Source organism: Ascaphus truei, chromosome 6, assembly GCF_040206685.1.
Source record: "Ascaphus truei isolate aAscTru1 chromosome 6, aAscTru1.hap1, whole genome shotgun sequence".
Classification (NCBI taxonomy): domain Eukaryota; kingdom Metazoa; phylum Chordata; class Amphibia; order Anura; family Ascaphidae; genus Ascaphus; species Ascaphus truei.
The window spans coordinates 52,878,433-52,894,059 of record NC_134488.1 but is presented as its reverse complement, the minus strand read 5'-3'; the positions used below and the strand labels follow the sequence as shown (position 1 = coordinate 52,894,059).

The following is a 15,627-nucleotide window of genomic DNA, read 5'->3' as shown; positions in this document are numbered from 1 at the left end:
CCCGGCGACATTTTCGCAGTGAGAGGTGGATGTCTCTGCAACAGATACAAGTCGCCAGGTGAGCCCTTTTCGGAGGGCAGGTCCTATCGCCGCCGGCTACTCGCCATGTTTGGAAATGTTGCTCTCAGTGGTATTTGGGCCTTTCTGCATACCGTGAGAGCAACTCGGTAAAAACATGGCAAGTTCAAAACCCTGCTGGAAATTTCTATCGGACTTTACTGCATAGGAGCCTAAGCATGCATTCACTAAAAGAACATAGAACATAGTACACAGTAATGCAGCCAGCAATTGTAAGCAAAATCATGGTACATTACAAATGCAGGTTAGTGACACCTACTGACTGAAATAGACAATGCAACAATTAGACTGAAATGATACCACTCACAGTAATCACAGAGGCATGTACCACTGCTATTTTAAACAAGGGGATATAGTTATTACCCACCCATTATATATCAGAGTCTAGTAAGGCATTACCATTCAAAGCCTTACTAACAGATGTGGCATACAGATGCAGTGTTATCTAAATTCGTTTTGGGTGCAAGGAAACTGCAGCTAAACGGACCTTGACCGTGGCCCGATCGCATCTTCGCGATGCCCGAAAGCCCAGTAAACTGACTGCCCTGAAGGGATTAACGCAGCGGGTGGTCCCTGCTTCTGAATGGGACTCCCACTGCATTAATCTTACCGGGCCGCCACCAGTCTTAAGAACTGCGCTGAGAGATCAGAGAGAAGTAGTCCTTCTCTTTGTGTGTTCCCGCACAGCTCTTACAGCAGATCGCACTGCTTGTATTATTATTTTTTGTACATACCTGTAGGATAAAGCAGGGTGTCTTCGGTGCTGAATTGCATTCATTTTAGGTCCAGGGACCCCCTGCTTCCAGGAGTACAGGCCTCAGTATCGGGTGCTGGTATCTCTTGCAAGTTTAAATGTCCTGCGTTATTGCCCACGTGACTGGTACATTGAAACTTGCAGGAGATACCAGCAACCCATACTGAGCACCGTTCTAAATCACTTGGGTTCTCTAGACTGTACACCTGTCAGGATGGAGGCCGTCCTCGTTCTCCTCCTCAGTAGAACAACATTTAAAACACTACTGCCATTAAGCCCTTAATTATCTTAGCGGGTAGTAACCGCTATGATAAGAGGTTAACACCTGCTGCTACCCTCTCGGGACGACTAACCACCCTCCCGGGGCAATTACCCCCATCACCCACCCCCTCTAGCGCCATCACCACATACAGGGATGGACAATAGCCCTGTTAGCCAAATATGGCTAATAGCGCTTTTACCCATATATGAAGCATAAAAAAAAACAAAATAAAATACAAATTGCAATACAATAAATCCATTGATTGTCACTGTGGTTACCTATGCCCTTAACAGGAGCACAGAGAATCACATTGGCAATCTGGCACTGTGCTATCCCCATCACCCACCTCCACCTCCTTTACGCCCAACATCCCCCAACTATCACTCACAGTAATAGAGTTATTTCCTATTAGCTAAATATGGTCACTAGCTTTTTTTGACCATTTGTAATTTTAAAAAGCACATTTAAATATAATACACATTGCAATACAATAAAAGCAAACACTAGCCATTAAATCCAGTGATTGCCATTGTGGTTACCTATGCCTTCAACTGGCGCACAGATAGCCACATTTGCAATCAATGGGCACCCTATAGTCAATAAATGGGTATCTTACCCTTGCCGGGAGGAAGGCTCATCCTTCTCAGCCAACTGCGGCACCAATCAACTCTTGATCCACAAAGCTATTTATCACTGGACCGAAGAAATGATCCTCAGCTTGACCCGAAGCAATGATTCTCATCTTGCATTAAAATTAAACAAATACAAAAAACAATCAATGCCCCGAGGCACAAAAAGAAACACCAAAACAAATCAAGAAAATATAAACCCAAAAAACTATGCCCGATGGCAATAAAATAAACCCCCCCAAAAAACATTGTTCTTCTTCTTACTTGGAGTTGTTGACACTTCCTCCACTTCTTGTCAAATGAAACATGACAGGCCTTATATAGGGCCGTCACATTTGACAGACACATGGTACATCCACCAATCCAATTGGTGGATGTACAATTAGATGCCTTCCGTTTTTTGGGTGATGTGACGTCACCTTAAAGGGATGGAAGCATTTGCTGCCTTTTTGATAGTGCTCCCCTCCCTTTTAAGGTAAGATCACATCACCCAAAAAAAGGAAGGCGTCACATGGTACATCCACAAATTGGATTGTGATTCCATTAAATTTGGTGGAAAAGTTAATCTTTGCCAAAATGTACGCCTGTTCACATGGTACATCCATTAATCGAATTGGTGGATGTACCATATGATTCCATCAAGTTGGGTAGAGAAGTTATTCTCTGCCAAAATGTATGCCTTGTCACATGGTACATCCACCAATCGGATTGTTGAATGCACCATGTCACTGTCAAATGTGATGTCACAGGCTTTATACAGCATAAGGCTGTAACATCACATTTGACAGGAAGAAGAGAAGTTGTCAACATCCCCCATGAAAGAAGAAAATAAAATCTACCCACCGAGGACGTCTCTTTAAGCAATGGAGGATCCTGGACTTCTGCGCATCAACCTTTATTTGTTTTTGTGCCATCGGGAACGGATAGTTTTTTCTGGTTTGTTTAATTTTAATGCAAGCTGAGGATCATTGCTTTGGGTCCAGTGAGGATCATTGCTTTGTGGGTCAAGAGTTGACTGGTGCCGCAGTTGGATGACGAGGATGAGCCTTGATCCAGGCAAGGGGTGAAGAAAACACATTTATTGACTATAGGGTGCCGATAGATTGGACCCTTTTCCTTTGGTCCTATCGTTATAATAATAGCATTTATTTCCAGTACCTATACCTGGGTGCTATAACTTTTGAGTGCAACGATAGGGCTTTTTGTGACCCCTGGTGGTCACTTGTTCAAGTGTTTGATATCATAGGCTTTTTCCCTCTGCACCAAGTTTTTTATTCTGTACTATTAGGTGAGCGGTTTGTCACTATGTTTGTATGGTGCTGATAGATTGCCAGTGTGGAAAACGGTGCCCCGGTTGAGGTTATCAATAACCACAGTGACAATCAATGGATTTGGTGGCTATTGTTTGGCTTTATTGTAATGTACACTATTTTATTGTATTTTGTAATGTGTATTTTTTTATGCTTAAAATATGGACACAAGTTAAATCAGATGGGGCTAATAGGGGTATTTCCCATTTATGTGTGTGGTGTGGTGGTAGGGGGGGAGTGATGGGGTAGTTGGGTGCCCATTGATTGCCAATGTATAATGAAAGGGGGGGTTATTGTATTTTTATTGTTGATGTATTTTTTTAATTAAAACTTAATATTGATTGCCAATGTGGATACAGTAGCTTGGCTCCCCATTGAGGGTCTAGTAATCCACATTGACAATCAATGGTTTTATGTTTCAAATGTATTTTATTGGTAATTACAGTACTGTACTTTGTGTATTTTATTTTGATTAATGCCCAAACCACTATTAGCCACATTTGGATGATTGGAATTTTTGGCATTAGTCTAGAGAGGGGTGGGGGGGGGTGAGTGGTTAGGCCAACTGGGGGGGGGGAGTAGTGTGCCAAGACATGCCCCCCACATCCCCCCCATAGGTGGCTTAACCTCCCGCCCCCCTCTAGACTTATGCCGTCCGGCGAGACACAGAGAGAGGGACTACTTCTCTCTGCATTGCTCTTTCAGACTGGTGGCAGCCCGGTAGGATTAACACAGCAGAGTCCCATTTAGAATCAGGGACCCTCGTTGTGTTAATTCTTCTCGGAATGTTCCTATTCGCTGGGGGGTGATCGTGTTTAGCCACTTGGGCAGCGGTCCACCCGCGCTCTAATTGCCACACAGGGAGAACTTGTATTGCGCCACATTTGTACAAAGGGGTCTATTTACTAAAGACTCCCGGCTTCAAAAGTAGATCAAAACTAGTGTAAAAAAACAGCCATATCCATCAAAGAAAAGGAATTCCATTGGAAGCAATTGGAGTTTATTTATTTTTATAAATCTGGTGCAATTATTTTGCACAGACGTTGTCCCAGTTTTGCAGCAGGGAGACTTTAGTAAATAGTCCCTGTTGGTATTGTGGGTAGTGTGTGCTCGTTCAAAAATCAGACAGTGGTAATTCACAACACTTTATGCTGCTGCTACTGCAAGATGTTACAAACTGACCTGGCTATAGCAATAACTGTAGACAGAAACATTATTCAGTTTAAAGCAAAATTTAATTAAAAATCTTATATGTGATTTAAAAAAAAAAAATCAGTGTAGTATTAGAAAATACTTACTGCATTTCCTCCCTCTTTATGTCCTTTTTAATCAGATGAATTAGGAACCCTTTTTGGGTTGCTATAGCAACCATTTAGAAAGCCATAGCACTTCCTCTTTTGAAATAGGTAGCTCTTTGTGCCCTGGGAAGCAGGATCTTTGCCAATCGATCACTGGAGAATGGATCAATCGCCAGCTAAGATAATTGCATTGCCGTAAATATAAGGAATTGCTGAATCTAATTAAACAAAAGAGATAAAAAACAAAAAAGAGCGCACAACTCTCATAGTGGAATATAGTATATTCAATTTGTTCATAAAAAGATAAGTACAGCACTATGATAAAAATAAAGCTAATCGTATTAGAAGACTTCAGATCGCAGGGACTCTGGAAGCAGACGTCTTCCTTCGCAGAAAATGCTGTGACACAAGGAAGCTATACTCCACAGCCGGATGCGTCTCTGTCAGACCTCTACAAGGAGTACAAGGAGCCGCACACCGTCTCCGCCACCGCCGTGGGAACTTGACAGACCTCTACCGAAGGATGTGAACACTTGTTGATGACATCAATGTTGAATGAATTTGCTAGTCCAGAGAGTGTCTTAAATTGAATATCTGAAGGGGGTAAGCATACTTCAAAGTGCTGTATAGGGTCAGACCACTTCTACCATGGAAATAACAGTCTCCAATAAATGACTGCGTGTTTTGTGGCGATCTGCCACTTCATCAGGATGAATCACTACATGGGAATTCCATCCTTATAAACCCATCCTCGACTTGCCGAGGAGAACAGGTGAATACACTTGATGATGTGTGATTGTGTTGCAAAAGTTAAAAAGCAACATACTGTACCAAAATTATATATATAAATCATTAGTACCCGACATATATTATAACATTTTACTATAATCAAATCCACAGAGTTAAAAATCAGTATCAAATCAACATAAAAAATTATTTCCTTAAAGACACAATGATAAAAACACAGTAAGTAAAAAACAGCAGTAAATGAGCAAGCATATATAGTATTTCTCAGGAATATGCTGAAATACATGAAAAAGAGGAGACATGCGTTAATATATTCTTGATAGACAGAAAATATTTCAAGACAATAAATACAAAATTATATGACAACTATATAGAAGGCAGGTGTTCAAAACAAAGTATACCCGTGCTATATATCAAAAATAGTGGAATATCCAAGTAGGAAAAAGTGGCGGCGCACTGTGAGAAAAAGTGAATAAGAAGGGGGGCCCACGAACCTTGAATAGGTTAAAAAATGCCTTTATTGATCCGGCAACATCAGGAGAAAAAAGATGTAACACTCGGATGCGTTTCGCACCACTACAGCGCTTTGTCACTCGTTGACAAAGCGCTGTAGTGCGAAAGGCGTCCGAGTGTTACATCTTTTAAAGTAAAGTAAAATATTGAATGTTTGTAAATGTATTTTTTACAGGTTTTTACATTGGATGTATATTTGTTTTGTTTTTCTTTGCACATTGTCTAATAATGTATTAATCTGTACCACTTTAACTGTATTACATTATTAGGCCAATAATTTTTTTTCATTTCTTGCTTTGAGTGTGCTTTTTTTATCTGCGTGTTTATTCTGTGGATGTAATTGTTTGTCATTTTGCTGCTTTATTTTTGTTTAAAAATTGGCGATTGATTTTCGTTTTTAATTAATGATGTCTTGTGTTGGGTAATGCTTTTAATGGTTGTGTTGCCGATATTTTTTAATAATGAATGTCTTTGTTGGTTACTGTTTCAATTCATTCATTGTTGTTTTAATAATGAATTGCTTTGATTGGTTACTGTTACAATTAATTCCTTGTTTTATCAATCAATTGCTTTGATTGGTTACTGTTACAATTAATTCCTTGTTTTATCAATCAATTGCTTTGATTGGTTACTGTTACAATTAATTCCTTTTTGAGCTGGTTAGTGCTTTTATTATTTACATTTGTTGGCTACTGTTTTTATTTAGTGAATTGGGTTGTTTCGGTGCTTTTGAATGTTTTATTATTGTATCTTTTGTGCATTAATTTATTTTGATTAGGGTTCCCATTAGAAGGCCCATATTATTATATGGGTATGATGTACCAATATACTACTCAATGGGTACAGGGTGGGTATATTGGGCCTGGGTTGGATGGTTAGGCCTCTTGGGTGGGTAGCGGGACAGGGTGGGTTAACCCCTTAATTACAGATACAGTGATTAAGGGGTTAGGCGACATTAGATTGTATTTATTACTGTATGTATGCTTTCTGACAATGGAGGACATGGACCTGCAGTATCCTGACGAGTACACCTTTCATATTGGCTGTGGTAAGTAGAACTGTATTTCTTTACTTTATTTATGCTGGCTAATGTTGTGTTTGATAATGGGCAAATCATCTATTATCCATATCTGGATAAATGTTATTTTTGCCCATTACTGTACTGTATGTGTTTGGTGGTGGTGTGTGTGTGGGGGGGGGGGGTGTATTGATATAAATATAGGACATGTTTTATTTTTTGACATATGTGATTGTGATTGGTACCGCAGGGCAGCGGGGACCCATGGACCAATGGGTACCACCCGAGGACCCCCGGACGCCCACGGGTACCACCTGAAGACCCACGGGGGACACCTGCGGGGAAGAACCGGGGGCTCCAAAGCTATGGGGGCCCCACAGGGACCACCCGAGGGCCCCAGACACCCATAGAAACCACCCAAGGGCCCCCAGACCCCCGTGGGAACCACCCAAGGGCCCCCAGACACCTGTGGGGATGACCCTGGGACCCCCAGACACCTGCGGTGACCACCTGTGGACCCCATTGGGGCCCACGGGGACCACTTAGAGGCCCACGGCGCCTAGCGGGGACCACCCGGAGTCCCCCAGACACCCATGGGTACACCCCAGAGTGCACTGTGGGGCCTGCAGACCCCCGTCAGGCCCACTGGGGACCCCCGCCGGCCTGGGGTATTAATCCTGTGTGTAAAATTATAAATGGTTTTATTGGGGGGCACAGGGGTGGGTGGGGTATTGGTGCTTACTAAATATTTTTACAATTAAATGTTATTAATAGTGTAGATGAGCAGGGGGTCTCCGGAGCTAAACCGTGTTGGTTTGAGGTCCGGGGACCCCCTTCTTCCTGAGATACAGGCCCCGTTATGGGGTGCCGGTATCCCCGCCATGTAAATGTCCTGCGTCACGTGACCGGGACATTTTAATGCATAGGAGATACCGGCACCCCATAACGGAGCCTGTATCTCGGTAAGTAGGGAAACCAACGCAATTTAAATGCAAATTTTTTTAATTTACGACAAGTTTTTCGCAGAGAGCAGAGATCTCTCTCTGCAGCAGGTACAAGTCGCCGGTGAGACCTTTTCGGAGGGCAGGTCCTATCACTGCCGGCAACTCGCCATGTTTGGAAATGTTGTTCTCACTGATATTCGGGCTTTTCTGCATACAGTGAGAACAACTCTGCAAAAACATGGCGAGTTCAAAACCATACCGATAATTTCTATCTGACTTTACTGCATAGGCCCCAAAGAGTGAGATGATTATTTTTTTTGGTGCTTTACTGTATATATCAAAGTAACTAGAGGGGGGACTATAAAAAGAGACAAATGATATCATTGTCTTAATTGAGTCCCAATTGGATCAGGTACCAAGTTTATATACAGTAGCAGGTAAAGCGGTGCAACTGCCCAGTGACGAAGAAAACAGACCGGGAACACTCAGATGACTGCAGTACTCTTTGATAAAGCGCGCGAAGTCGTGTGAAACGCGTAAGAGTGGGTCTATGTTGCTCTTGTACCATTAAAGCTTCTGCAGTCACCTGAGTGTTCCCGGTCTGTTTTCTTTGTCACTGGGCAGTTGCACCGCTTTACCTGCTACTGTATTCCACAAACCCATTCCGGTTGGAGCACACCGCAGCTACCAGACGTCCCTACGCAGCAAACAGAGAGTCACACTCTGTTTATTTACATTGGTTACCCATACAAGACTGACCTCTGCCAAGAGGCTATTGGGTTTACCAGACCACTGTGTTTATGTGACGACGGGGGACATCATGAGATAACAGCTGCTGTGATTGAAGATATTTCATATGTGTTAAAGACGTTTTATTTTCCGGTATCTACAGAGTAGCGCCACCAGGGGGCGTGGGGCTCCCTTCTTTTCCACTTCTCTGTATACCAAGTTTATATATCCAAAAGATTCTTTATTTGAATTAAGTAGATCCTTCTCCCGATCACCACCTCGTCTATTGATCTTGATTACTTAAATTCTTTTGTACTGTACGAGAAAAGAGTCCTGATTATTGTGTATTTTAAAATGGCGTGACACTAAGTTTCTCGAATCCTATTTTGATGTTGCGTGCATGTTCGAGGAGTCTCCTCCTGGGTTGTCTTTTGGTCCTCCCTATTTATTTTAGATCACAGGGACATTCAAGGAGATAAATGTCAAAGGTGGTGGTACACGATATGCAGAAGTTAATATTACAAATCTCATGTGAAGTATTTGTTGTAAAAGTCTTCCTCTCACGATAAGTTTGATTTATTTTTTAAAATACTGCTGTATATACAATACCTTTTCATGAACAAATTGAATATAAATTATTTTACTATGAGAGCTTTGCACTCTTTTTTTGTGTTTGTATCTCTAGATTTGTGAAGCTGAGCCATCCAATTCTCTGAGCAGGAGACCACATTATCTGATATATCTATACAGTATACAAGGAAAGGATTTCCTATTTACATCTCTGGTGCTTAAATCTTACATTTCAAAATTGTCAAATAGATATTTAGCACTATATCCTTTCTTATATTTCAGAGTTTTAGTCAGTGATGAACACACATTAAATATTATTGTTTTTTAACCTACTGTCACATATGTTGATATCTACTCACTATCACATTTGTGTGCTTCAGTGTTCACTTTACTTATATAATTAAACAAGAAACACAGAAAAGGGCAAGAGTCAACGCCCCAGATTTGTTGTAGGTTTTGATGTCATTTAATGAACTAATGTACATCTGATATATTCCACAAAATTCACAGATTTAATTTTTAAGTATATACTTTAATCATAGCAATTTTTTTTTTAGACCTCACATACCTGTCAGCAAACTAGCAGTTTCCGAATCATTTGATACATATATGAGTAGAAGCTTCCAAGTTACAAAGGACATTCTAAGTGAATGTGAAAGCAAAGGTAAGTCATATTTAAACATATTTAGATCCTAAGCTTTTCATAGTATAGCCCTGCTTAGATCAAAAATGAAAATAATAATTGGTTTCCTTAACCGCTTAAGTGCCCTATTAACGTACAACATATGTGGTAAGAGCCGGCACACTGGAGGCCCTTTTGACATACAGTATATACATATACATAAACATATACATACACTGATTCCCCTGCAGCTCCTGGCAACGTGACATAGCGTCCCATTGTCATGGCGACGCAGTGTCATTTGACAGCGCACAGCCATTTTAACAGAACCTGCAGGGGAAACAGTCAAAGTTGCAGGGGAGAAGACGGAGAATGCCAGGAGACGCTGCAGGTAAGCACTCAACATCGGACAAAATGCACTCGGCCCAGGCGAGTGGGTGAGTGCATCTGTCGAGCCCTGCACATACACAAACATACACTTTGTGTAAATGAGTTGAGGAGAGAACATTTTATCTCCAAAGCAAACAATAATTTACATATTACCTGTTATTATTGCTTTCAGGTAACAACATTTTGATAGTAGCGCATGCTTCTTCACTAGAAGCATGCACACGGCAGCTTCAAGGACTTACACCTCGAAACTCCAAGGACTTCGTACAGCTGGTCAGAAAGGTAACCATCATGAATACAAATCTGTCTTAGAATCTGATCGGGCTTTATGTTGTTAATACTGCCCATTGAACCACATCAAAGGCTAGGGTTGCATGATAACTTCAGAAATCAGAATACATGGTATTACTTTAAAAGTGTATTCAAAAGTGGTTTAAAAAGTCAATAATAAAGAATAAATGAATCACAAAATAGATGTATTCTTGCATGGAGTGGGTAATAGGTATGATAAGTGAGATGTCCTGCATTGATTGTTAGTGAAGGAAACAGTAAATGAGGATTGTTCTCAACGCTGTTGCCTCATTGGGAGTGCATCATGTAATAATAATCTTCAATAGACACAAATTGCTCACATTACCTCTTTGTTCAGTTGATTCTTCTGTAGATTGCTTTGAAATAAGTATCGTTTCCCACTCCTAGAGCCTATTCCTGTTCTTGTGGGCAAGATCCGCTGCAAGTGAGCAAGTCCAGATGTATAAAAAGAGAACAACCGTGCACAACCAAAAGGGAGCCAGGTTTTAAAAAAGTATTTAGAAAATCTTTATTTAATGATAAAACATCATCCACAGGATGTGTGAGACACCCCTACGCATTTCGCACTGCCCTCGGTAAAAAGCCTTGATAAAGCACTTTAATTAAATAAAGATTTTTGTAATACTTCTTCAAAACCTGGCTTCCTTTTGGATGTGCGCTGCTGTTCTCTTTTTATTACTTTAAAAGACTTAGTTTACCAGGTCTAGCCAGGGTAGAGAGTAAATTGGTTGCTCATTTTGCAATGGCAACGAGATCGCAGCATTGTGAAAACAAAAAGAAGTTCCAACAGAATTTGGTATGTTTGCTGTAACGCTTGCGCTCACCACGAACAAGGCGGGACCCCGGTACTGAGGTGGGAAAGTATAGAACTGCGCACCCACAGCAGCAGAGGCACGCATGCAGGGTGGATAGTCAAGATCGCCGGGTCTGGGTTGGAGACAGTGGGTTAATTGTGATACTGGCCAAGGTCGTGGGTAGCGTCCAGGAGGATAGTTAAGAGTCTGAAATGCTGTGGTCAAGGCTTGGATTAGTAGATAGTCCATTTGCCGTGGTCTACAATGGAGAAGGTCGGATGGTCTAAGGCAAGCCGGGGTCGATAATCCAGAGCAGGGTCCAAAGTCTAGCTGGGACCGTACACAGGGAGGCAAGCAGCAAAAGGATAAGAAAAGCAGAAGGCACAAGGCAGAGACAGGGACGTGGGAACACAAGAGAGACCGAGATACCAGATGGCTACCAAGCTTGTCGCTACTGAGTCTACTCGAGACCCGGAGTTGAATGCCTCAGGGATGCCAAGGTGTTAGAACAGGATGAGTACTGTAGTTACACCTGAGTACCTCCGTCCTGGGCTAAAAAAGGGCTATCCGGCAACCATTTGCCCTTCCCCAGACTCTGCAGAGCCTGGACAGCAGGTGGGATCGATATGCCATGGGGCAGAGGTGCCAAGTTGGCGCATGCCCTTTAGCAGAATCCAAATCGGTGCCCACCCGGCTTCAGAGTACCGGCAAATCGGTTAAAGGCTGGCAGGAGAATTCCCACGCGCTAATTGCTTGTAGTAGATTCGGAATGGGACTATAAAACCTATACGAAACCTTGCAGCGAATCAGGACCCCAGACTCCAAGCGCCAAACCATCAAAGATGCTCCGTAAGGAATAAACGCGAGTCAAAATCTTTGAAGTCCCGCTTGTTGAGGACAAAGCGGTCGTGGCTGGGATTGTATGCCGAATTGCTTTCCAGGACTTTCGCGAGTACCTCCCGGTCATTGGAAAGGGCTTCTACAGAGGTCGTTTGTGAACTTTTCGGTTTAAGGAAAAGTTATTTCATTAGCCCCGTTACCTGTAAGTGTGTGTTCAGTGTAAATTGTGTTACTTTATGTGTATGTTAAATGCTGGAATAAATTACAATTTATTTTACTGTTGTGTCTTGCTCAATCAAATGATCCCGGTAGGAAAAGGTGTGTTAATAACCCTGTTTTCCCATGACACCCTTTGATTGGACAGCTATTTTACCATATCTTATTATATATTTGTGAAAGCACTGTATGCCTGTCTGCATCTTCCTGTGTCCCTAGGGGAAATCTCATTGGTCCCTTGGGCCGCCTGCCCCCACACCTCTCATTGGCCTGAGGCGGAGTGATGACACACACACACACACACACACACACACACACACACACACACACACACACACACACACACACACACTGTTGCTTGGCCTCACTCTCCCCCGTCAGTTGGACCGCAGCTCACCTTCCACACCCCCACCCCTCCTCTCCTGGTGCCCCTCCTCTCCCAGTGCCCCTCACTCTCTCCCCCCTCCCCACCTCACCCAAATCCCCACGCTCCGCAATATCCCCAGTCGCACCATCACCCTCACCGCGCGCCGCTCCCGGAGAGGGGAAGCGCGGCCCTCCTGCTCAGCAGCAAACTCCAGGCTCCTCCCCCCTCGCTCACAATGAGGAAAAGCGCGGCGCGGCCCGGGCCTCCTGCACTCCCCCTCACGTGCGCCGGCTCCTGGAGAGGGGAAGCGCGGCCCTCCTGCTCAGCAGCAAACTCCAGGCTCCTCCCCCCTTGCTCACAACGAGGAACGGAGGGGAAGCGCGGCCCAGGCCTCCTGCACTCCCCCTCACGTGCGCCGGCTCCCGGAGAGGGGAAGCGTGGCGCGGGCCTCCTCCTCACGTGCACCGGCTCCCAGACGGAGGGGAAGCGCGGCGCGGGCCTCCTCCTCACGTGCACCAGCTCCCAGACGGAGGGTAAGCGCGGCGCGGGCCTCCTCCTCACGTGCACCGGCTCCCAGACGGAGGGGAAGCGCGGCGCGGGCCTCCTCCTCACGTGCACCGGCTCCCAGACGGAGGGTAAGCGCGGTGCGGGCCTCCTCCTCACGTGCACCGGCTCACGGACGGAGGGTAAGCGCGGCGCGGGCCTTCCTCTCACGTGCACCGGCTCCCGGAAGGAGGGTAAATGCGGCGCGGGCCTCCTCCTCACGTGCACCGGCTCCCGGACGGAGGGTAAGCGCGGCGCGGGCCTCCTGCCACTCTTGCCCCCCCCGCCAGCTTCCCGAACTCACCTCCTGCCCCAGCCAGATACCACGGGGTCAAGGTAAGTCACCCACCGTCTCCCACCCACGCACTGTCACCCACACACCCACCCAGTCACCCACACACCCACCCAGTCACTTTCACCCAGTCACCCACTCACCCACCCACTCAGTCAACTCAGTCACCCACCCACTCACTCAGTCACCCACCCACCCACTCACTCAGTCACCCACCCACCCACTCACTCAGTCACCCACCCACCCACTCACGTAGTCACCCACCCACTCACTCAGTCACCCACCCACTCACTCAGTCACCCACCCACTCACTCAGTCACCCACACACCCACCCACCCACCCAGTCACCCACACACCCACACACCCACCCACCCAGTCACCCACACACCCACCCACTTACCCAGTCACTTTCACCCAGTCACCCACTTTCACCCAGTCACCCACTCACTCAGTCACCCACCCACTCACTCAGTCACCCACCCACTCACTCAGTCACCCACCCACTCACTCACCCACCCACTAAGTCACCCACCCACCCACTCAGTCACCCACCCACTCAGTCACCCACCCACTCACTCAGTCACCCACCCACTCAGTCACCCACCCACTCAGTCACCCACCCACTCACTCAGTCACCCACTCACTCAGTCACCCACCCACTCAGTCACCCACCCATTCAGTCAGTCACCCAGTCACCCACCCATTCAGTCACCCACCCACCCATTCAGTCACCCACCCATTCAGTCAGTCACCCAGTCACCCACCCATTCAATCAGTCACCCAGTCACCCGGGGGAAGCCCAACCCTGTCGTCCGCCCCCCTAAAATTACATCCCGGGCAACGCCGGGTCTCTCAGCTAGTACAGTATATATTCATGGATACGTCCTGGCATTTATGATTAGATTTAGGCTCACATGACAGTGTTTCTAATGGTGATTTGTAGTTTGTGTCACCTTAAAGTGTCCCCTTATTATATTTTCCCACAGTTTTTGTTCAAAAAAGCAAGTGGGGAATATGGAACACTGTTTTCAGCATTATCTGAGATATATCGCTTTATTCAAATACATTGTGTGCAAATAGAAACATTCTTTCTGTGCTTTTTTGTGTTATCTTGTTATATTTGAATGTTGTGGGTTCCCATTCACGTATATGTTTTTGAGAATCAGTGGAGATTCTTTTATCCACATGCACCACTTCTATTTCAGTGAGAGTGTTTTACAGTGGTGATCATATACAAAAGAGACGTTCCCTCTAACAAAGTCTATCCACAGTGCTCTGTTATAGTTAACGCAGGAATTTAAGTCAATAACAGAGATTTGTGAATCTTAGCCGTAGTTACAGTACCTTTCTACATGATGGAGTTTGTGGTAGATTAGCCTGATGCAATCTGCTAAACATGTTTGTATAAAAACTTTTCATAGTTTGCTTTCTCTTTACTTCAACAAGCATACACCATTTTTAGCTTTGTGTTAAAGCTAAAAATCCCCTCCAAACATGTAACAGCCATTTTTGTTTAAATTTTTTTAACAAAAGCTTAGCCTATTGTACACAATTTAATATGCTTTAAACTTTTCACTTTTTTGTGTCACATTCTCAAACATCTGTGCTCATAATTAGAACTGAAAAGTATAGCTACATGTTGTTCTTAGTAGTGTCGTAGTCTCCCAGCTGCAAAATAAGTGCAAACCTACTGTAGATTTTTTTTTGAATTGTGTATCAACTAATAAAAATCAATCTGAAGCCTGTGTGTGTGTGTGTGTGTGTGTATATATATATATACACACACACACAGGCTTCAGATTGATTTTTATTAGTTGATACACAATTCAAAAAAAAATCTACAGTGTGTGTATATATATATATACACAAATGTATATATGTATATATATGTATATATATGTACACAAATGTGTGTATATATATATATATATATATATACACAAATACACATACAAATACTCCATGTTATTCCATCCCTATATACCAATAGGGACCACATAGTATCTACACACACTTTTAGTAGTGCAACACTCTCAAATTTCCACACCTACCCACACCTTTGATATACACTCCCAGTCCACACACCTTTTGTAAAGCGCTGTATACACTGTGGGCTCTTTATTCATTTATATTTACACACTCACACTCACACACTCTCTCTCTTACATCACTAACATTCAGGGACCATTTAACACCTCTAGCCATAAATCCATCTACACACAGGGAGGGATAAGCACAGATAACATTCCAAGAGACACTGTTTTTAAGTAAACCCTTTGCTTGCTTTATTCATTGTAACCCCTGCCGGAAGAAGAGATCAGTGTATCTCGAAAGCTCACACAAATAAAAGCATTTCGTTAGCCACAGAACGGTATCGTCTATTCATTTTTGATTATTGA

At 43.9% G+C, this 15,627-nt stretch overlaps 1 protein-coding gene across 6 annotated transcripts in view; it reads left to right on the top strand.

Moving 5' to 3' along the window:
• UBASH3B (ubiquitin associated and SH3 domain containing B) overlaps positions 1–15,627 on the top strand; it is a 115,820-nt gene that overhangs the window by 99,132 nt on the left and 1,061 nt on the right. For all 6 annotated transcript variants that reach the window (XM_075604282.1, XM_075604280.1, XM_075604281.1 and 3 more), the window contains 2 exons: positions 9,410–9,516; positions 10,037–10,146. In XM_075604282.1, coding sequence (XP_075460397.1) covers positions 9,410–9,516; positions 10,037–10,146 — 217 coding nt within the window. The remainder of the gene's footprint in view (positions 1–9,409; positions 9,517–10,036; positions 10,147–15,627) is intronic.